General features: G+C 34.9%; 1 protein-coding gene across 3 annotated transcripts; it reads right to left on the reverse strand.

Annotated features, from left to right (window-relative positions):
* Window positions 1-2,788: 2,788 nt before the first annotated feature.
* On the reverse strand, window positions 2,789-19,881 carry Hand (hand). Of its 3 annotated transcripts, XM_053766727.1 has the most exons (8): window positions 19,582-19,880; window positions 15,485-15,575; window positions 14,840-14,950; window positions 14,252-14,332; window positions 13,179-13,366; window positions 11,698-11,790; window positions 10,343-10,483; window positions 2,789-3,216 (listed from the first exon to the last, which is right to left on the reverse strand). In XM_053766727.1, exons 2-8 carry the CDS (start codon window positions 15,567-15,569, stop codon window positions 3,115-3,117), a joined length of 801 nt encoding a protein of 266 aa, XP_053622702.1. In that variant the 5' UTR covers window positions 15,570-15,575; window positions 19,582-19,880; the 3' UTR covers window positions 2,789-3,114. The 3 variants fall into 3 exon arrangements, with proteins under 3 accessions (XP_053622702.1, XP_053622705.1, XP_053622704.1); XM_053766730.2 differs by lacking the exon at window positions 15,485-15,575 and having other exon boundaries at window positions 19,582-19,881; XM_053766729.1 differs by lacking the exon at window positions 11,698-11,790 and having other exon boundaries at window positions 19,582-19,879.
* Between the last annotated feature and the right edge of the window lie 1,524 nt (window positions 19,882-21,405).

Here is a 21,405-nt window from a genome sequence, read left to right on the forward strand (position 1 = left end):
TTTGTGGCATTGAATTAAATATGTCTATACAAATAAAAGTGTATATTGTACTTACAAACATACCTACACATATCCTTTAATAATATGAAGCTATGTATTTATAACTTCTAACCTTTAACAGTTACGTAATTATAGTTTACTAGCTGTTTACCCGCGACTTCGTCAGCGTAGAATTGTTACGTCTGACAGCAGTCTGTTCCGCTTTCACGGCTAAATCGCTGGACCGATTTTGAATAAATTTGGTATGCATGCATACAGAACAACCTCCGTTAAAACATAGGCTACCATTTTCAAAAATCAACTCCCAAATGACGATAATAGGGCGTGAAAGTGTGTATGAAAATTATTATGACTTTTCTATCTATAGGTATATATTTTCTATCATCACTCGCAAATATTCGTGCTGGCCCCACTGGTATAAAAACATGTTTTATTATTCACTTTTCCGAAGCACGAGTTTATTTGTGGAAGGTTGTGTACAGATCCAGCTCGTTTCCGATCCGAAGGAGCCATGTGGCGTGTGCGCATGCGGTGGCCGTGATTAGGGAAAAATTCGGATAATCATAAAATTTTCATACTAAGTAGTTGTTCGCCACGAAATTAGACTTCGCGAACGCAATAAATTTCGATGAGTTTTCATAAAATTGTGAATATTTCAAAAACGACTTTAACCGATTATGATGCCTCGTGAACTTAAAAATTCTATTGATAGATCCAACGTACTTTTTAAATTTCATCAAAATCAAACCAATGGTTGGAAAGTTACCGCGTTACAAACATACATAACTTACATATATAAAAAATATTTTTGCCCCAAATTCGCTCGCTTTGCTCGCTCGGTCTATTATTGAAGGTAAGCTGAAAGGAAGAAGAGGTCCAGGGAGACCGAGGAAAAGTTATGAAAGTCCACTGAAAGAAAAGGCATGCGTTGTGTCTCGTATCGAGACCTTAAAAGCAAAGCCAAGCAAATTGTGAAAGCAAGTTTGTTTGTTACCTCTTCACGCTCTATCTACTCAACAAATCTTCTTGAGAATTTGCATACTTACTTACCTATAGATAGTTCGAAGTATGGAGAAGGACATTGCGCGCGTTAATTTGAAAGGTACCCACCTTTCAAATTAACGCGGGCGAATCGACTCGATGGTGAGATGTAAAGGAAGTCGCACAAACAATGCAATAGAGGTGCCTTAACACATTTAAATTGATTTGTTACAAATAAATAAATAAATATATTAGGACAAATCACACAGATTGAGCTAGCCCCAAAGTAAGTTCGAGACTTGTGTTATGGGATACTAACTCAACGATACTATATTTTGTAACAAATACATATATAGATAAACATCCAAGACCCGGGCCAATCAGAAAAAGATCATTTTCCGTCATGACCCGACCGGGGATCGAACCCGGGACCTCTCGGTTCAGTGGCAAGAACGTTACCACTGCGCCACCGAGCTCGTCAAATATCGTGAGGTCGTCAAATCGTGTTATACATGTCACATATGCTTTTAAACTTATTTTTGATAATAATAATGAAAAGAAGCACGATTCCAGATTTTTTTCATACCATTATTACCTTATCAAATTTCACGTTGCCGCATGGTCACCCTACTGTTCGAGAATACCAGACAAGCTAACTAATTTGTTTTATAGCCATCTTCTCACCTTTGATGTTGTAAACCAATGATTAGAATTAAAATAGTTACTAAAACGTGTATTTTAAGAATCATGCTAACCCTACTAATATTGTAAAATGCGAAAGTTTGTGAGGATTTAATTTTCCTGAGGAAGGAATCATTTTCAAAATCAATCGTTCATAAAATTGACATTACTACAGTACAGAGTAATTAATGTAAAGACATATAGTAAAACTCATTCTTGTCTTTGTTAATATTTGAAAAATTGTAATGACAGCGCGTGCGCACCCGTCGAAACGCTCTACGAACCACAAAACACCAATTAACCCGAACGAAGCTGGAACGGTTCGCTAGTAAAATCATAAAGTAGCTATTGCCTGCGTGTGAATATCCTTTTGGAAAACAAAAACATTTTCCTTAATGAAAGGTACTACCTATATCCTTCTCCGTACTTCAAATTATGTAAATACGCAAAATTTCAAACATCGGTTCAAATTATGGTCGCACTGTGTATTATCGGCCTGTGGTGGTCGAAAGGTCTCAGGTTCGTATCCTACTGGTGTCAAATGAGTTTGTATACCAATCTGATTCACATATTCCTAGTAGTTTTCATAGACCACCACTCGCTTGCCGTGAAGGTTTAATGTCGTGAGGAAACCTGCACACACTGGTTGACATCAACTCTCCTTAGGAATGCTATTGTTGCCTATTAACTCAAAAGCTGCTGCACGGATTTTGATGCGGTTTTCACTAATAGATAGTGTGATTCCTGTGGAATATTTAGGTGTAAAATTTTACTGGAGCGAAGCAGGGACAGGAACAAGCCGTTAGATTATAAATTATAAATAAAAATAAAACAAAAAATGTTTTACTCTATACATATATTTTATTCTATTTAGTCTTTGGTACATATATACAGGGTCACTAGTATCTAACGCATAACCTTCCAAAGGCGCATAAGGTACATAGAGACTAACATCTTTTGATCCACGACTTTTCTCCAAACGTAATAAATACAAAAAGAAATCGTTTTTTTAGTTTTCATGTCGTTTCTATAAAACGTTAACTTCATGTTCGATTCCGTTACGTAACGCTTCTGTCTCGTGTTGCTTGGCATACAGTTAAGATTTGTAGAATCGCAAAATATGAAATTTTATATGAAAAACAAAAATTACGAATCACGAAAAGTCGTAGAATAAAAGCTGCTTGTTTTGATGTAACCAAGTAGTCTTTAGGAGGTTTTGCGTTTGATACCAGTGACCCTGTATATACCTAATACCGTTACATTTCATTCAGTCTAAACTAATGATTAACGAACGTCAATAGTAAAATAAATCAAAGTAAATTATAAATATTTATTTACATAAAATAAAAACTTTGGTAAGTTTTTTCAGATAATTATTTTAGGATATCAATTATATCAGATATTTGATACAAATTTAAATAAATTACAATATTAGCGTTTAGATTTATACATTTAGGACTGTAGATTCTGTTCAGTCTTCAACTCGAGCGCCCACACGTGCTGTGGCCAGCCGGTTCTCCCTTTACCTCGCTTTTCTGATGATGGATTCAACCCCTGAAATAAATTTAATATCATTAATATCAATAAATCCATTTCTTTCAGGCTGGGAACCATTTTAATTATTATTCATTCAATGGTTCAGTTTTACCCTAATATTTGTATTAGCGTATATATTAAATAGCATTAATTCTCATAATATGAGATTCTCAAAATAAAATATTCTTAATATATTAAGTAGACAATAAAAATAGTAGTTTCTTAATATTGCCAAAGTACTTATAATCATTGGACTAGCGTTTTTGTAAATATTTCTTATACTTCTTAACCCCCGACGCAAAAAGAGGGGTGTTATAAGTTTGACAACTAAGTTTGTCTGTCTGTGTAGGTACGTGTGGCACCATATCAACCGGTGATCCGAATTGATCCGTTTTTTTTTTCGATAGCTAATTTTTATGCGGTGGTTCTTTGATATTCTCGATTTAATCAAAATCGGTCCAGACGTTCATAAGTTCTGGCGAAATGAATATTGAAAGTCGAGGGGATTTGATTTGTCTTTATGTAATAGTTTGAATCATATATTTTGAAAGAGCTCCGCGCGCGGCTTTGTATAGTCTGGCGCCGCTTTCAGCTTGCCTGAATATACAAAAATCTGTTATCGTGCCAGTCAATAAAACTAAACTATTACTTTTATTATATTACATGCACCCTAAAAATACGAAATCTATCCCCAAGACAGTAATATATCGTGAAATGAATGAACACATCACCAAATTATACGGCTAATTTCGTAGTTCACAAAAAGTGTAAACTGCTATTTAAAAGTCTGTTTTTAAGTTAACAAGGTTATAATTGATGCCACGTGGCATCGGTGTGTATTACAGAGGCGTGTGTGTGTTAAAAAAAGATTATAAAAAGTTCAAAACGTGGATTTCGAGACCGTAGACAAAAAAGTCTAGTCTATCGACTGATTGTTATTTTTTTCTATATTTCTTTTAGATCTTTGTCTGTGGTAATTTGATACGTAGGTACATGTTTTAATGGTTACTTATGGGATACGGGAAATATCTATAAGTAATATTAAGTGCGCGTTTCACCGCTTGAAGTTAAAGTAACTTTCAGCATTAAAGAAAATTGTGTGGGTACTTAATATTTGTACTAAGTATGTTGAAGTGAATAAACATTTAATATTTTTTATTCAGTATTATAAATGTAAGTGTGTTTGTCTTTCTTGTCTTTCTTTCAAGCCAAAATGGTGCAATGATTTAGGTAATGTGATTTCTTGTGTGGTAGATAGTGGAGTGATGTAGGCTACTCTTCACGAAGGTGGAATCGCGGGCAACTAATCAAATAATATTGTGAGACTTGTAAGAAGAAAATTTTGTTCATGGCTCCACCCTATCACCGTATTCGGACAGATGCCGACACGAATACATTGCGTAGTTAGTATCAGTGCTTTTATTTGCCGCAATGAAAAACCAGCAATGTAGGTATATCGAACCCGCCAAACTGCGACAATGTTTAGATATAAATTTTGTAACATACCAATTGCCGAACTATAATCATGATTCTAATCTTACATCCTCTCTCAGCTACGTGCTGGATTCGGCGCTGTGGCGCCACGAATCCCAGGGTAGGACTAAAAATAAACCTTGTTGAGAAAGCAATATATCTAATTCAGTTTCGGCGCACCTGATACACAAACAGACAGACACCAGACACGCGCGTTGTTTATGTTATTCTTTAACTGCTTCCGAAATCTGTTTTCGGTTTATATCAGTTTTTGCTCATCGGTGATGTATTATGGTGATTTGTAGCGTGTAGTTCCCGCCCTAGAGTAGGGATACAAAGCCAATGATAACTGAAAACAGCAACAGCATTAATTTCCAAAGAGGTTGAAGATATCTGCTTAAAATTGATTTGTAAATTATAATGATAAAAGTACTATTATTATAAAGAGGTAAGCGTTTGTGAGTTTGTGTGTTTGAGGCGGGTAATCTCCGAAACTACCGAGCCGATTTCAAAAATTCTTTCACCATTACAAAGATACATTATCCAAGATTGCTAAAGGTTATATTTTATCACAAAATTCCCACGGGAGCGAAGCCCCGGACAACATCTAGTCATACTATATATAAGTCAGATTGCGGTATACGAACTCATGCGGCACGAGTAGGATTCGAACCTGCGACTTTTCGAACACATGGCGTCTTAACCACTGGATCAACACCACTTCCGTGCGATGAAATTATGAGATTTTAAGTGAAGAGAATCTGTTACCCATTTCCCATTAAAAAGGTACGGAATTTTAAAAATATCGATATCTGATGAGCAAACACTGACGTAAACAAAAAACAGATTTACTACTATCAAATAAATAAATAAATAAATAAATAAATAAATAAATAAATAAATAAATAAATAAATAAATAAATAAATAAATAAATAAATAAATAAATAAATAAATAAATAAATAAATAAATAAATAAATAAATAAATAAATAAATAAATAAATAAATAAATAAATAAATAAATAAATAAATAAATAAATAAATAAATAAATAAATAAATAAATAAATAAATAAATAAATAAATAAATAAATAAATAGAATATATAATTAATAAATATATTAGGACAAATCACACAGATTGAGCTAGCCCTAAAGTTCGAGACTTGTGTTATGGGATACTAACTCAACGATACTATATTTTATAATAAATACATATATAGAAAAATAAATAAACTTGTAATTATAAACTTGTAATTTATATGTAGGCATTAAGCACTGCAAAATCACGAACAAGCATGGTATTGTTACATAAAGATTTGTAAGAAAAAACGGAATTTATGTATGACTAGATGTTGTCCGGGGCTTCGCCCCCGTGGGAATTTTGAGATAACATATAGCCTATAGCAATCTTGGAGAATGTACCTTTCTAATGGTTAAAGAATTTTTGAAACCGGTTCGGTAGTTTCAGAGATTAGCCGCCTCAAACATACAAACTCACACAGGCTTATCTTTTTATAATAATAGTATATATAAGGATAGGGAGTAATTAGGCCCTTCAGACGTCTTAAGCAAAACACCGCTCTGTCCATTTTTGCGAGTGACGCTCAACACCGAGGTACGTCATCTGGGAACCCTTTGAGCTGTTACTATTTCGGCTGCACGGTCCTTGCTACTGTAATATTTCTCCCGGTTAAGCAGTAAAGGTCGACGTGGCGACCAACTGCAAGTTCACTTCGATATTATTATAAGGATTAAAACCCGGGGCGCAGAGACTAAAAATACGCCACTGCCGATGATAACTTAGCCGAGAATTACCGGATATAAAACAGCAATTTGATTACAATTCGCCAGAACTCGCTAAATGTATTAGGGATGCTCTTGTGGTCTATGTCATATGAGAAGGCAAGAAAATGCTTAACTTATTTTAGAATTATTAAAAAAAACAGGTTTTTATAGTTTTAAAAAATCATAATTCATTTATTAATTGTGAAAAATAGATATATATATATATATATATACATATTATACATAGTTTGAATGAGTTTCTCTAGGCATTTCTTCTCAGCAGATGGTCGTTCCGATATACTAGTAGCTTTGGTAAATGACATTTAATTTAGAATATGACGTGAAAAAGTGCTTGTGAAGGCCTAATTTCTGAATAAATGATTTGATTTGATTAGACATTTATATAAATATGGTATTAGTGTTACTGAAGTCCGCTATAAGTCTCAACATTGTAGTTTACAATGCCATCATAACATGTTAACCCGGGATTACAAGGTATTTTTTTGTGTTATAAAAAGTGTACTGGCCCTTCTTCAATTTCAATTTAGTTTTTCAATTATCCTACGGGAACCCGACCATTTACCGGGATGAAATGTATCTAAGATGTTAGCCCGGTATATAAGGTACCTACAAACCAAATTTCAAGCAAATCGGTCCAGTAGATTACGAGTGATGCGCGTTCAGAGAGACCGACAGACAGACAAAAATTTCCAAAAATATATTTTCGTCATCCATATCAGTAATAATAATAATAAATTTAGGTAATATATATTATGTAACCTTTAATCCTTAGATCTAATGCTAAGAATTATACAAATTGTAAATTATGTAGGTATTTATATTTGTGTTATGGAAGAGTGGGGTCTACTGTGTTATGGAAGAGTGGGGTCTACTGTGTTATGGAAGAGTGGGGTCTACTGGCACAAACATTCCTTTGCTTACAACATTTCTATGTAAACAAATTGTACTTACTGAATAAATAATTTGATGACTTTGACGTTTTTTTGATCAGTAACTAAATATATTCCATGAAGAATTAAAAAAAAATCCAATGTACAAATTTGGCCTTTCTTCAATTTTATTATATGTATTGATGATTAAAATGGTAAAAACAATAATAGTTAATTTCACAGATATTAGAACACAATGTATTGTTCTTATATCAAATAAAATCAAATCATTTATTCAGAAATTAGACCTTCACAGGCAATTTTTCACGTCAAATTTTATATGAAATAGTGATTTATCACAAGCTAAAAACTGTACTGTATCTATGAGTAAGTTAAACAAACCAAATTGGCGGCTTAGCATAGACCACTCCATATCCTCCCAGGGACGTCGTAAGAGACGATTAAAGGGGGAACATAGTCTTGAAAGCTGATAAGCTAATATAGTCTATATTGAAGTCGGTTATGAAATTACGGCAGAATCTTCAAAAATGTCGACTTATTTTTTTTTTTGACGCTAAGTTTATAGTTTGCGGTCAAAGACTAGTGCATTCCAATTGTTTATCATATAACTAGCTGTGCCCCAGGGCTTGGCTCCCGTGGGAATTTCGGGATAAAAAGGGTGCCCTATGTATTATTCCAGGTTATATTCTACCCGTGTACCAAATTTCATAACAATCGGTTCAGTAGATGAGTAACAAACATACATACACACATACATCCTCACAAACTTTCACATTTATAATATTAGTAGGATTATGTATGTCGAAGAGAAGACCAATTAAATTAGAAAAAGTTGAAATGCCCTGGGCTCCAACGCCTTTGCTAAGGATACAACCGGGAAGCACTCATAAGCATAACATTTCAGAGATTATTTTTCCAATTCGCCTCCTGCCTGGCTCTAAACATGGAGTTCTTTTTATCCGCTTCCTCTTTTAACTTAGACCACTTCCTAATCTAATAAAGTGCAACACATGGCCGAGATAACTATAAAAATATCTACAGACAGACGCCCACCGTGTCATATTACGTAAATATAACGTTATTATCGTTTCAATGATATTAGTTTATGATATTATGGTGATTTGTGGCGTGTGGTTCCCGCCCTAGAGTAGGGATACGTGAAAACTGATAAACAGCAACAGCATTTCCGTAGATGTTGAATATATTTGCTTAAAATTGAGTTGTTTTCCACCGGAACAAGCATAGTGATAAATCTATACTATTATTATAAAGAGTTAAGCGTTTGTGAGTTTAAATGTTTAAGGCGGGTAATCTCCGAAACTACCGAACCGATTTAAATAATTTTTTCACCAATCAACAAAAAAAAACACAAAAAAAAATCTATTTGTGATTTTACAGAGTATATATATATAAATTACAAGTTTATTTGTTAGACAAATTAAAAAACCCCCGACTTTCAATATTCATTTCGCTACAACTTTTGAACGGCTGAACCGATTTTGATTTAAACATATCTAAGAACCACAACATAAAAATTAGATAAGTATCAAATAAAAAACCGCATCCAAATCGGTTCACATGTTGATGAACTAGGGTGCCACGTACACAGACAGACAGACACAAATTTTTGCGTCGGAGGTTAAAAATAAATATTCCCGGTCAATAAATGTTTTACTTTAGAATGGTATAGGTTAGAACCGATATTTAAGTATTTTCACGCAAAATCTACTGAACGGATTGTTACGAAATTTGGTAAACGGGTAGAATATTACCTGGAATTGTTATTCCAGGTAATATTCTACCCGTTAAGATACCTACCTACCATAAGATACTTTTTATCCCGAAATTCCCACGGGAGCAAGCCCTGGGGCGCGGCTAGTAATTTATAAAATCATCATTTTTTAGTTGTGTATCTTGTGTTTAGTTGTTGTGTTAATTTTTATAATATATCAATGTTAACTAAACCCTATATTTCGTTGCAAGACCCTCGAAAATAAAACAGGTAAATAAATCACACTTTACAATGAAATCACATTGAAAAAAAAAAAACTTTTTGCACTCCGGGAGCGCCGGCAGAAGTGAAAACTTGAATATTAACGTGCACTTTTGACGTATTACGAATTTTCGATCAGGGTCACGTGTCCTGGTCCTGACGACTAAAACCTTGTGAAACATACAGATATTTAGTTCGTATGGCGCCGCGCCGTCCATACTTTGAGCACTTTCTCATGGCTATCAATGCAACTCGCTCGACAGTGCATTACCTTATCTCACATATGCTGCACTTGAGATTTACTCTCGACGGCGTCTGTTGGATGCTGTTTCAACTAATATATCTAATCCTTATTAAAACTAGAGTCTAGCGATCGGACTTTTACGAAAGCACTTTCGTAAAAGTAGAAAAATAAGGTACTTGTATTATTCGATGCTTTTGCGACATTTTTGTACATATTGACTACCGCACAAAATCTCAGGGACAGGGACGTCTAAAAATCGTTATCACTAACAAATTATTGTAGGGGATAACAGTCTGTCGATGCTAATTACAACCAGTAGTTTGTAGCTTGTGAGAAATACAAAAATTGACGGGGAAAAAGTGCCTGTGAAGGTCTAATTTCTGAATAAATGGTTTGAATTTGACAGAAGCTAAATCTGTATTAAGTATACTTATGTATAGGTCCTCCCCTCCCCTCTCCCTGTCTTCCCCAGAGACTATATCATGGAGTACTTCGAAAAGGCCGCGAAAATATATTCAGGGTCGACAACGCGCGCGTGACACCCCTAGTGCTGCACCGTACGTAGACTGCGGTAGCCACTTCCAATCACGTGGGCCGCTGTCACAGACAAGCTCAAACATAGGCTGCATTTTAAAAAAATCAACCCCCCAATGGCAATAACGGTGGGGGATGAAAGTTTGTGTGAAAATAAAAGATCATTAACATTATGACGATGAAAGAGAGCACCTCATATACATACTTGTGAACTAGGATCAGCTGTTCGTCTTCTAGTAGTTGTATGATGTAAATCAGCTCTGAAACCGCCAGCTGGTTCTCCGTCAGTCTCCAAAACCTTCAGTAGGTAGGATATGTAGGACGTCGCAAGCCGTAGCGTTTTTATCTGCGGAAGAAGAAACGGTTAATGTCAGAACGGTCTGAAGAGACGTGATAGCCGGCTGAAGGAGGTAGGAGGCAGTCAGGATTATCTCATAGTGGAGTAAGGATTTGATTTGTCAAGTCCAAAGTCAAGTTTATAGATAAAACGCGTCTTTATTCTTTATGGAATACACGGAGCCGCAAAATTCTAATGTTGCGTTCTAGGTATCTAGGTTAAAATAGATTTTCGGATTTTTAAACTTTTCTCAGGATTAATATCCTAGAATGGCCTGAATAAACAAAGCTGAGGATTTTTCACAGATAGAACATGTTTAATGTTCTGTGGGATTTTTAAAATGTACCTAATACTCAATAAAGTACTTATACTAAAGATACTCTTTTCGAGTGGGATATTTGCTAAAGATAATTAAGTAGTTGTCAAAATTTTTAAGTTACGTCACGTTTTTGATACTCCAGAGGGTTTCGACTGTTACGCTGCGGCCGCGCTGTCATTACAAATGTTCAAATTTTAACAAAGACAAGAATTAGTTTTACTATCTATAAAATAATTAGTGTGCACTGTGGTAATGTCGATTTTATGAATGATTGATTTTGCAAATGATTCTTTTCTCAAGAAAATTGACGGATCGTAACGAAAGCGCGGTCGCAGCGGTCTAACGCTCTGAGATTACAATTTACGCGGGAAAACAAGCCAAAAAATTTTTTTTTCACTCCCATAAGCATAGAAGAAAACGACGAATTCTAAATCGGATATTTTTTACAAATTTTTTCGCTTCCAAATATTCATTCTAGAACTTCTTAGACATACTGGACGACCTCGGTGGCGCAGTGGTAAAGTTCTAGCCACTGAACCGAGAGGTCCCGGGTACGATCCCCGGTTGGTTCATGATGGAAAATGATCTTTTTGCGGGTCTTGGATGTTTATCTATATAAATATTTGTTATAAAATATAGTATCGTTGAGTTAGTATCCCATAACACAAGTCTCGAACTTACTTTGGGACTAGCTCAATCTGTGTCATTTGTCCTAATATATTTATTTATTTATTTTATTTGTTTACACTATTTTCAACCATAAACTAACGTAGTAAACACGTTTCGTAACCGTTGGCTCCGGAAGAAATAAAGACGTATATCTATCTGTTTCTGTAATCTGTTCGTATGGAATTTAACAGTACAGTCGTCAAACTCCTTCAGCCAACCCAGAGTAAAAACCAACCTTCGTCATTTTAGTGTCGGGTAGGACGTTAGGTATTCGCTGACGGAGACTTGAGAAGGCAGTATTGATGCTCTGCGATCTCTTTCGCACCATCTGGCGATTGCATAACAGTGAGTGAGATGGAAATACCTACTAAAAATTAACGCCTCTTTGAGTTCTATTCGTCTTATTTTGTACTTATGGTTACCCATATTTATCACAAAATCTTTTTTCACAAAATCATTAGACCACAATAGACCCATATTTCAACCACAAGGTAAAATATGGTTAACCACGAGGTTACCCATATTTATTACAAAATCGGCCCAACGATTTCGCCGTGAAAGCGTGACAGACAGACTTACGCATTTCTAATAAATTATATTATATTTTATGTTCAAATTATACATACTATACTTCTAGTTCCAAAATGGTGGATTTTAATTATTATTATTTCATAATAAATTATCAATTTTCAGATTTTTCACTTCATGTCTTTCATGATTCTATATGTCTAGATCAACGAATGTTCTAAATCAACGAGAAGTTATGTATATAGGTATTAATTTTCTTTCAAAGGTTCAAAAATATAGGACACGTTCGCACAATATAATGCTAAAAGCATTATCTAACAATCAATGGTTCAAACAGAGAATGTGATGTGGGTGCAAAAAATAAAACAAAGTCCTAATATAAATATATATCACGCAAATAATTGACATCGGTAGAAAGTCTGCGAAACTGAAGTGGGATTGGGCGGACCATGTAAGCCAGAAGAGTGACTACCTGGGTCCCGACTGATGGGAAAAGATCGCAAGGCAAGCCGAAGGTGCGATGATCCAACGAACTGTCGGCCTTCGAAAGGATTGGCAACAGCTGGCGAGGAATAGAAGTGGTTGGAAACAAAGAGGGGATGATTTTGCCCAGCAGTGGGACCTGAGAGCTACATAAAATAAAATATAACTGTGTTAACTGTTCAGCCATTGGATGGGTGACTAAAAATGTATTCTCTTTATCATAATCTCAGCTCCTCCGTGCTTCGACAATTGTATTGCCGTTAGGCACGGCTGTATTTGCAGTGTTTAAAACTCACCTATCCACATTGGGCCCGCGTGATGGGTCATGGCTCATGGCCCATCATCCCTATCCATTTTTAAGGAAGGCCCTGTTACTCTTTCACGCAAATGTGGTATAGTTCCATCGTTCGCCAAAACGATGATTTTGCCAAGGATAACGCTGAGATTTTTACATTACCGATATTTCCACTGACAGCTGTCAACTGTCAGTTTTTTGATGATACCTTTGCTTTACCTCAATTTAAAAAATTACTAGGCCGGCAATATCTAAAAGAATATATTAACTAACAGAACATGAAATAACACATAGAGTACTTTTTTCCGAAATTCCGACGGCATAATGGCCCGGAGCGCGGCCAGTATTTAAAAATAACCGAAAGTTTGAAAAATATGGCTGACTATGATTTGGAAATCGAAACAAATTACCTTAGAGAGTTTAGTGTCAGGAGGCACGTTAGGGATGCACTCTCGGAGATCAGAGAAAGCCGTGTTGATACTCTGCGTTCGTCTCCTCTCCTTCTTGTTGGCTGTAGTTCGTCTTTTGACCACCCGGACGAAGGAGGGCGCTGGTCTGTCGTAGCGGATTGGAACTGGTTGCATCTCACAATCTAGACCTGGATTTATTTAAATTGACATAAACATTAACATGTAAACAGCTAGTAACGAATCTATCGTTACTAGCTGTTTACACGCGCCTTCGCCCTCTTAAATGCCCTGGTTAACAGATTTTCATGGAACAGGGAAAAAATACCCTATGTGTTATTCCAGGTTATATTCTCCTATGTACCTACTTTCATGACAATCAGTCCAGTGGATTTTGCGTGAAAGAGTAACAAACATACACACATATATCATAAACATACACTTATATCCTCATAAACTTTAGCATTTGTAATATTAATAGGATTAGATTCGTTGTGACGTTGTAAAATTACTTATACTTACCCTATTGTATAATTTAAAAAGCAATAAATAAATTTGTGGCAACACGAAATGTCACTGTCTTAAAGATCATATGACAGAGGTTTCGCGCCAGATGGTAATATATGAGTGCTGTTCGGGGATTGTCTTTACGATAAGCATATATTTTGTGAACCACAATAGAATATTTCTAGACATAACTGCTTGACATTAACCACAATATAGTGATGTGATCTATCTGTGACTTTCCTTATACACCTGAATCACCCCGAAAATTCATACAAATAGGGAAGTATTTACTGCACATTTAGCCCGCCAGAGCACTGTATGTTAGGTACACAAAAGCTTTGCCTCCTTTTGCTATGTCGAAAATACTAAAATAGTGTTATTATTTTCAGGATAATCCACTAAACCCTTCCTTTTTCCTTCAAACTCGCACCACGATTCAAAATTCAAAATTGGCGCTTTTTGCCTACATTGGCGCAATGTTTGTGAATCTTAGTTGTCCCAGTAGCGCCATCTGCGCTGAGCTTTGCGCAATATTAAAAAAAAAAGTTTGTAAAATAACTTAAACATACCACCACCATTTTGAGGATATCCGTGGTGCATGGGGTGGTAGCTGTCGTAGGGTTCGTTGTTAACATGTATGTCTTCGTAACCTAGTGAAAGAAATAAGTTTGTTTTTTTACAAAGACGTGATCTTTGACACACATTAATTTAAAAAAAAATTGTAGGTGTACAAACATTTGTAAAATGTAAATAATGGTAAGCCCTTCGGGGACGACAGGGACCAACACTATTCAAATGAGTTTCTCTCGGAATTTCTTCTCAACAGTGGTCGTTCCGAAATGCCAGTAGTTTGTAGCTTGTGAGAAATTGCTATTTAATATAAAAAAAGACGTAAAAAAGTGCCTGTAATGGTCTAATTTCTGATTAAATGATTTGAATTTTAATTTAACGCGATAACTTACGAACCGTTGGTCTGATTTTGACGAATTTACAAGGTATGTAAGTAGGATTTGCTTATGGAATTTTTAAGTTCGTGGAGCAACAAAATCGGTTAAGTCGTATTTGAAATATTCACAATATTGTAAAAATAAATTGTGTTCGCGAGGTCCAAGTTCGCGGCGAACAACAATTAATAATAATATAAATAGAAATATTACCATATCCTCTGCTGATGTAATGAGAAGCGTCCTGATACATGTCCTGGGCATCGAACTCTGGACCCTCTGTGTTGGACGCTGGCCAGTACACGCCTCCGTCCATTGGGCTGCCTGCAATGACTTGATGATAGCTAACGGCAGGAACAGCGACGCTTGTACTTTTACGAATATTTTACCAAAATATTCGTAAAAGTAATGTGAAACCGTGTATTTAATAAGTACCTACTTCGTACAACTAATCCAATGTGGGAAACATATTCAAATCGCTGTGTGTTTCGATTCGATTCGATTCGATTCAAAACACACAGCGCTTTGAATAAAGTCTGACGTCACGGCATTATTGATAATTTTTTTTTTCAAAAATGTTTTTTTTTTGACACTAGCTTTCATTGTCTTCAGCGAGAGATCTTCATTTTTTAGTCGTGACAAAAATCACGTCCGCGCAAAAAACCGTTGAGTTCCCTCGACGGGAGACGATTCTGGTTGCACCATCGCACTTATCATAATAATACATTGTTGAAACTGAAGCGACGTGGAAAATTTCAACTCTGCACGAGAAGCGGAAGTAGGTGAATAAGATTTGATTACATATGAACTTCGGGACAGGTGAAACTAAAGTTAAAGCTTGTAAAAACATGAACTCACCCTGGAGTGAGGGTGGACAGTAGAAGGGAGGTTCGTACCGGTCGATACCTTCGTCTGAAGGTGATATGCTGCCATAACTAGACATCGGAACCTAGATGAAACAAAAATATTTTTTTCTTTTTTTTTTTTAAATATTTTTTATTGTATACCTACAGAATGACTTCTCATACATTGGCAATATTTCGTCTACATGCTCAGTCCATCATTCTGAACAACTTTTAGTGGGAACTCCGCGACATTTGGGAAATTACAAAAAACACAGCTGTTCTATACAAAATTAAATACTTAACTTGTGGAAAAAGTATGTGTTTTCGCGATTCCAATGTTGCTTCCATACGAAAAGTTGTTCAGTACCATCACAAACTCAAATATCTTTATTGCAATAACTGTGTAGTATAAGGTATAGATGGCACATACAATACAACAGTTTACCCTCACAGGCGTGCAATATTAGCGTTAAGTCACACATACTATGTTCTACATATGAGCATTTAGATAAAATAATGCCTATGTATAAAAGTTTAAAATTTTAGTCTTATATAATAAATTATGTTTATGTTAAATAAATTTTAGTCTTGTTTAAATCTTGGTACTATATGGCTTACTATGGAATTATACTTATACTTATATCTACATATATACTTATAAATAAATATAAATTGTGTTGTGGAAGAGCGATGTCTCCTGGCACAGGCGTAATGCTTAAAAGGAGGCATTAATCAAAAAAGAGTTATTATGTAAACTAGTTTTTGAAAATAAATTATTATTATTATTATTATTATAAGAAATCACCCTGCAGTGGGCAAATGAGCATGCAGGTCGTTGATGGTAAGCAAATACCGAAGGACATGGAAACCGGCAACCCGATACGGGTTTTGGCACACGCTTTCATTATTGTCAAAGAGATCTTATTGCATTCAATGTGTGACAAAACAATCATGTTCGTGCAATAAACCGTTGAAGAGTTCCCATCTGGAGTCTGGGTGCACCATCCGGTCATGATTATCATAATAATGCATTGTCATCCAAACTGAACGTGTGTACAAAATTTCAGCTCAATCGGTTGAAGATATCTGCTTCAAAATCGAGTTGCAAGATTCCACCCGTGACATAGAGACATAGTTACATTGCACGTTAAATAAAATCTTATAGGTACATTTTATCTATCTACCTAATAAAGAAAAATAACAAAAATACCTATCTAACGTTTTAAAAAAAAGTTTTTCGTTTCATATTCATTACTACCGGCCCGTACCGGCTTCGCTTGGGTAAAACAATATATAAGAAAAGTTGCCTATTGCCACTCATAAAGGTTTCTTCTGTCTCTGTGAGAGAACCCCCTTAATTTTTTAAAGTCGGTAATACTTCATAAAATCAATAACTAATCTCTCGTTTCCTTCCCCTCGCTTATTAAGGAACCCCAAAATCGGCGCCAACTATTATTAGTTACATTTTCAAGTGCCTCTCGAAATCAATGCTTTACTGTTTTAACCTTCAGCTTCTCATTGCATTTGAAAAAATATGTTCTAACTTTTTGTCCACGGACAAAAATCAAGGGCATTGTATGAGGACGAAGTAAAGAACAGTTTCTCTCTCAATCGGGTCTGTAACGCCACGAAGCCTATGTCAGCGTAATAAATAAACCTTACAAAATTCAGGCTGTGATTTTACGACCGGCCTGACGTTACCTACTTGGGAATGTTGTTGCAGCTGATATAGCTGCCAAGGCGACCTCGGTGGCGCAGTGGTAAAGTGCTTGCCTCTGTACCGAGAGGTCCCGGGTTCGATACCAGGTCATGATGGAAAATGATCTTTTTCTGATTGGCCCGGATCTTAGATGTTTATCTATATATGTATATGTTATAAAATATAGTATCGTTGAGATAGTATCCCATAATACAAGTCTCGAACTTACTTAGGGGCTAGCTCAATCTGTGTAATTTGTCCTAATATATTTATTTATTTAAGGCTAGGTACGTGTTTCTCGTACAACACCCACAGATATTATGGTCCTATTCTAAATGAGTAATTCGTTGTTTACCAGATTTATAGTTTGTAATTTAACAATTGTAATGTCCATCGGCACTTTTCTTATAGGTATAGGATAAGTAGGTGAAATTAAAAATGTTATGTACTAACCTATAGCTACAGACAAACATCGGGACAAATGAAACGAAATACCAGCTTGTAAAAATGATTATTTTTACTGAATATAACCTTATTTATTTATACAATACCAAATTCAATAGTGCTGTTAATTACCACAATATAGTATAGTTATCACAATATAAAAGATATTTGTGTATAATAACAAATGTCTTTTGATATTTTAAAATGTGACGTGAAAAAGTGCCTGTGAAAGTGTTATTTCCGAATAAATGATTTGATTTTGACTATAAAAAGTCTAATACTGAAGAATTTACATGTTTCACAGGAAGCAAGTGAACATAAAACTAATATAAGTAAATCGACACACGTCCCGTTTCACGTAAACAATGATAAACAACTATACAACGTGCGGAGCACGTGTGTCATTTTTTTTAGTTTGTTAAAAAATGTCTATGGTATGGGTATGGTTACAAATTTTGTTGTTACAATATTGAGTAGAAAATTAAAACGTAAAATAGAAAGTTAAGTAAGTAAGTACCTATTCAAATTACGAAATATTAATTAATTGGCAGTTCGACTGAATAAAAGAATGTATAAATAATCAAAACACGATAATCAAATATTACTAAAGTTGAACAATTTTATTAATTACGAGATTTACTATTTTTACTGTAGGTGTCATTAAAGTATGTACTTATTACTTATATTAGAAATGGTTTTCGACTCCAAAACCCGTGACGTCACAATACATTTCTGTTAAGAAGCTCCATATAAAATGTTCGTTTTTGATATTAGAAAAAGTATATGGTTTGACTAAATAGTTGGAGTGGAGCCAGTTGATAAATTTTAGGTTAGATTACAATTTAAATGCCTTTTGCTTTTTTTCTTCTTGTACCTACACCAAAATCGTGACTTCATATGATACTAGATGTTGCCCGAGGCTTCGTTCCCGTGGGAATTTCGAGTTAAAATATAGCCTATCTATAGCAAATAATTGGTTAATGTACCTGAATTTTTGAAATCGGTTCGGTAGTTGCGAAGATAGAAAGTCACAAGCTCTTACTTCTTTATAATAATCGTTTAGATTAGGTATACGAGAAGACCCATACCAATATTAATTTGTTTTTACAATCTGTTTTATTTAGTTTCACCTGTCCCGATGTTTGTTTGTCTGTCCGTAATCAAATCGTACCTACAAGTTTGACTTCTCCTACTTGCAGTTGTTCTACAGAATTGTTTGTAATTAATAGGTAAACGTAAAAACTACTGGACCGATTTTAATGACATTTGGTACACAAACAGAAGAAACCGTCAAAAGTGACTACGGCAACTTTTTTTATTGTGGCTTTACCCGAAGCGAAGCCGGGACGGACCTCTAGTATGTATTGGGTGAATTTCACGAGCGTTTTAAACGCTGCCGCGGGCTATCATTAGTGTTTATTAAATTGTACCATACACTTAGTGTGTCAATTTAATTATCCTATTTTATAAATAAGTAAAGTACTGGTACAATGTTAATTTTATAAATGTTTAATTTACAAAAAAATTATTCTTTATTCATAAAAAATACGTGTGACACTAATGAACCGCTATACGAAACCACGGGCACAAGCTACTGGTCTGAATGTAAGGTCATCTTAAAAATCTAAGTTAATCCATACTAAGTAATATACTTAAGTACTTAGACGTCTGTTACGTTTTCATGGTTAAACAGCTGGACGGATTTTGATGGTTGCACCTAAGTACTTATATCAAAATAAAAAAGAAAAATTAATTCTCAAATTCAGTGAAGATTGCGATAGTGAAGATAAATTTTAATGTTTTATGTTCTCATAAAAATGTACCTAATAAAAATCAATGGGATCCCAATTCAGACACCAAGATGTGCGGTATTGGAGGTTTGAGATAAAATCCAACTTGAAAGAACTTTAATGATGATTTTAATTTAATTGGGAAAATATAATGTAAAAAATATTTTGGCTACTTACCTATTTCAATAAAAAATGTTTCGATATCGATAATCCACTGATCTCCGTTAGATTAAATCACTGTTTTATAGGTACACATCACTATCCCATTATCTAATCAACATTTTTTATTCTAAAGGCGCACCATTAAAAAAAAACACTATCCAAAATCACACAACACTACTAAAAAGACAAAAAACGGGTACGCAATTTTAAAAACAATTTTGTTTTTTATTTTTCTAAGTTCAAACAGCTGTCAAATATTGACAGGATGAGGCGAAGCGCGCGAATCGCGTTTTGATTTTTGACGCACTGGCTGGCATTGTCCTGTTGGAATGGGCGTGAAAAGGAGGAGCTATAGCAGGCGGGGCGGGAACAAAACATAATTCTTGTGCCTTGTAAAAGAACTGAATTACACAAAGTAGGTGAGTAAATTAATTTAAAATTTATCACAGACCCCTGTGATAAATTTTAGATTAAGTTACCTACAAAAATGGGTCAAATTTCTATTATGAGGACTAATTGAGAGGTCACAAATATTTTTTATTTATCAAGTTGATTGCATTTAGGCATTTATTGATTGTGGTAAAAATCTGTGAAAAAAGTGTTATTTTTATATCTATATTTCTTGTTATAATTCCATATGTAGACGTAACACCAGCACACCAATCTAATACCAAATTCACCGCTATTACTTATACCCACATCATAGTTCTATGCAGAGTGACATGAGCTGATGAGGAGTTAGTTGTACTTGTTGGACATTTTATTACATATATTGAATGCATTAGTTCAATTTCTACTTAAGTAGTAAAATAAAAAAATCGTAAGTATAATTCTCAAATACTGGTTCTATAATCGGTGGTGCTCTCATCTCACAAGCTCCGCCCCCATTCCCTGATTGGTCAAGGCCTGTTCCAATGGCATTTCACACCCCCTTCTAATATCAATTTGTGATCATGGACTTCTAACGTGGCTGGACTGGATATGTCATCCAAGTATATCTGAAGTGTTAGTAGTTTGTAGCCTTTTGAGAAATACTATAAAATTTAAAAATTGACGTGAAAAAGTGAGATTTGAATAGATTTTAAAAATATGTTAAACAACTTGTACAGGTTTTAATACTTAAAACATCTTGTACAGGTTTTTCTTGTATACCGTCTAGCTACGCCCCTAGCCTTCGTTCCCGTGGGTATTTCGGGATATACCGTGTTATTCCAGGTCCTATGTTCTACCCGTGTACTAAATTTCATAACAATCCGTCCAGTAGATTTTGCATGATAAGAGTAACAAACATACACACAAATCCTCACAAACTTTCGCATTTACATCAATAGGATTGTTTCCAGTAATATTTATACAAATAAGGCGAAGATGCAGCAAGCACTATCTGTCTTCTCTCTCCCTTCCAAAGACACAGTGTCGCTCATTTAGGAACTTTATGACTGCTACAAGGGATCAACGCACGAATGATATAAAAAAATATATTTGTCTCTTCTTACATTTTGGGTAGGTACTAATATGTAACTTTATTTTTATGCTACGAAAAAAAAATTTAAAATTTTTCATTGCCTAGTCTATTTTCTGTAAGTAGAAATCTATACCCCACAACATTGCGATTAATCTAATCGCTAAGAGCAAAGTGAGGTTAGGGGCCATAATTATTTAATTAAATTACAATATACACGTGGCCATTTTTATATCTCCATCGCGCGTTAATGAGGTATAATCTAATTTGGATCAATTTGATTGTGGCTTTGGCATTAGTATACACAATTTAAATAATAACTTTGGAGTTTATTCGATCGTATAGCTTAGGAAGGGTTGTGTCTTTGGGCGCGAAAG

This window comes from Plodia interpunctella, chromosome 29, assembly GCF_027563975.2.
Source record: "Plodia interpunctella isolate USDA-ARS_2022_Savannah chromosome 29, ilPloInte3.2, whole genome shotgun sequence".
Classification (NCBI taxonomy): Eukaryota; Metazoa; Arthropoda; class Insecta; order Lepidoptera; family Pyralidae; genus Plodia; species Plodia interpunctella.

Coding starts and splice junctions, on each gene's coding strand:
- Hand (XM_053766727.1), bottom strand. CDS start 15,569: ATGTCTAGTTATGGCAGCATATCACCTTCAGACGAAGGTATCGACCGG. Junction 13,367..14,251: donor ATATCCTCAAAATGGTGGTG/GTATGTTTAAGT, acceptor AAATAAATCCAG/GTCTAGATTGTGAGATGCAA. Junction 10,484..11,697: donor CCGACACTAAAATGACGAAG/GTTGGTTTTTAC, acceptor CTTCTTCCGCAG/ATAAAAACGCTACGGCTTGC.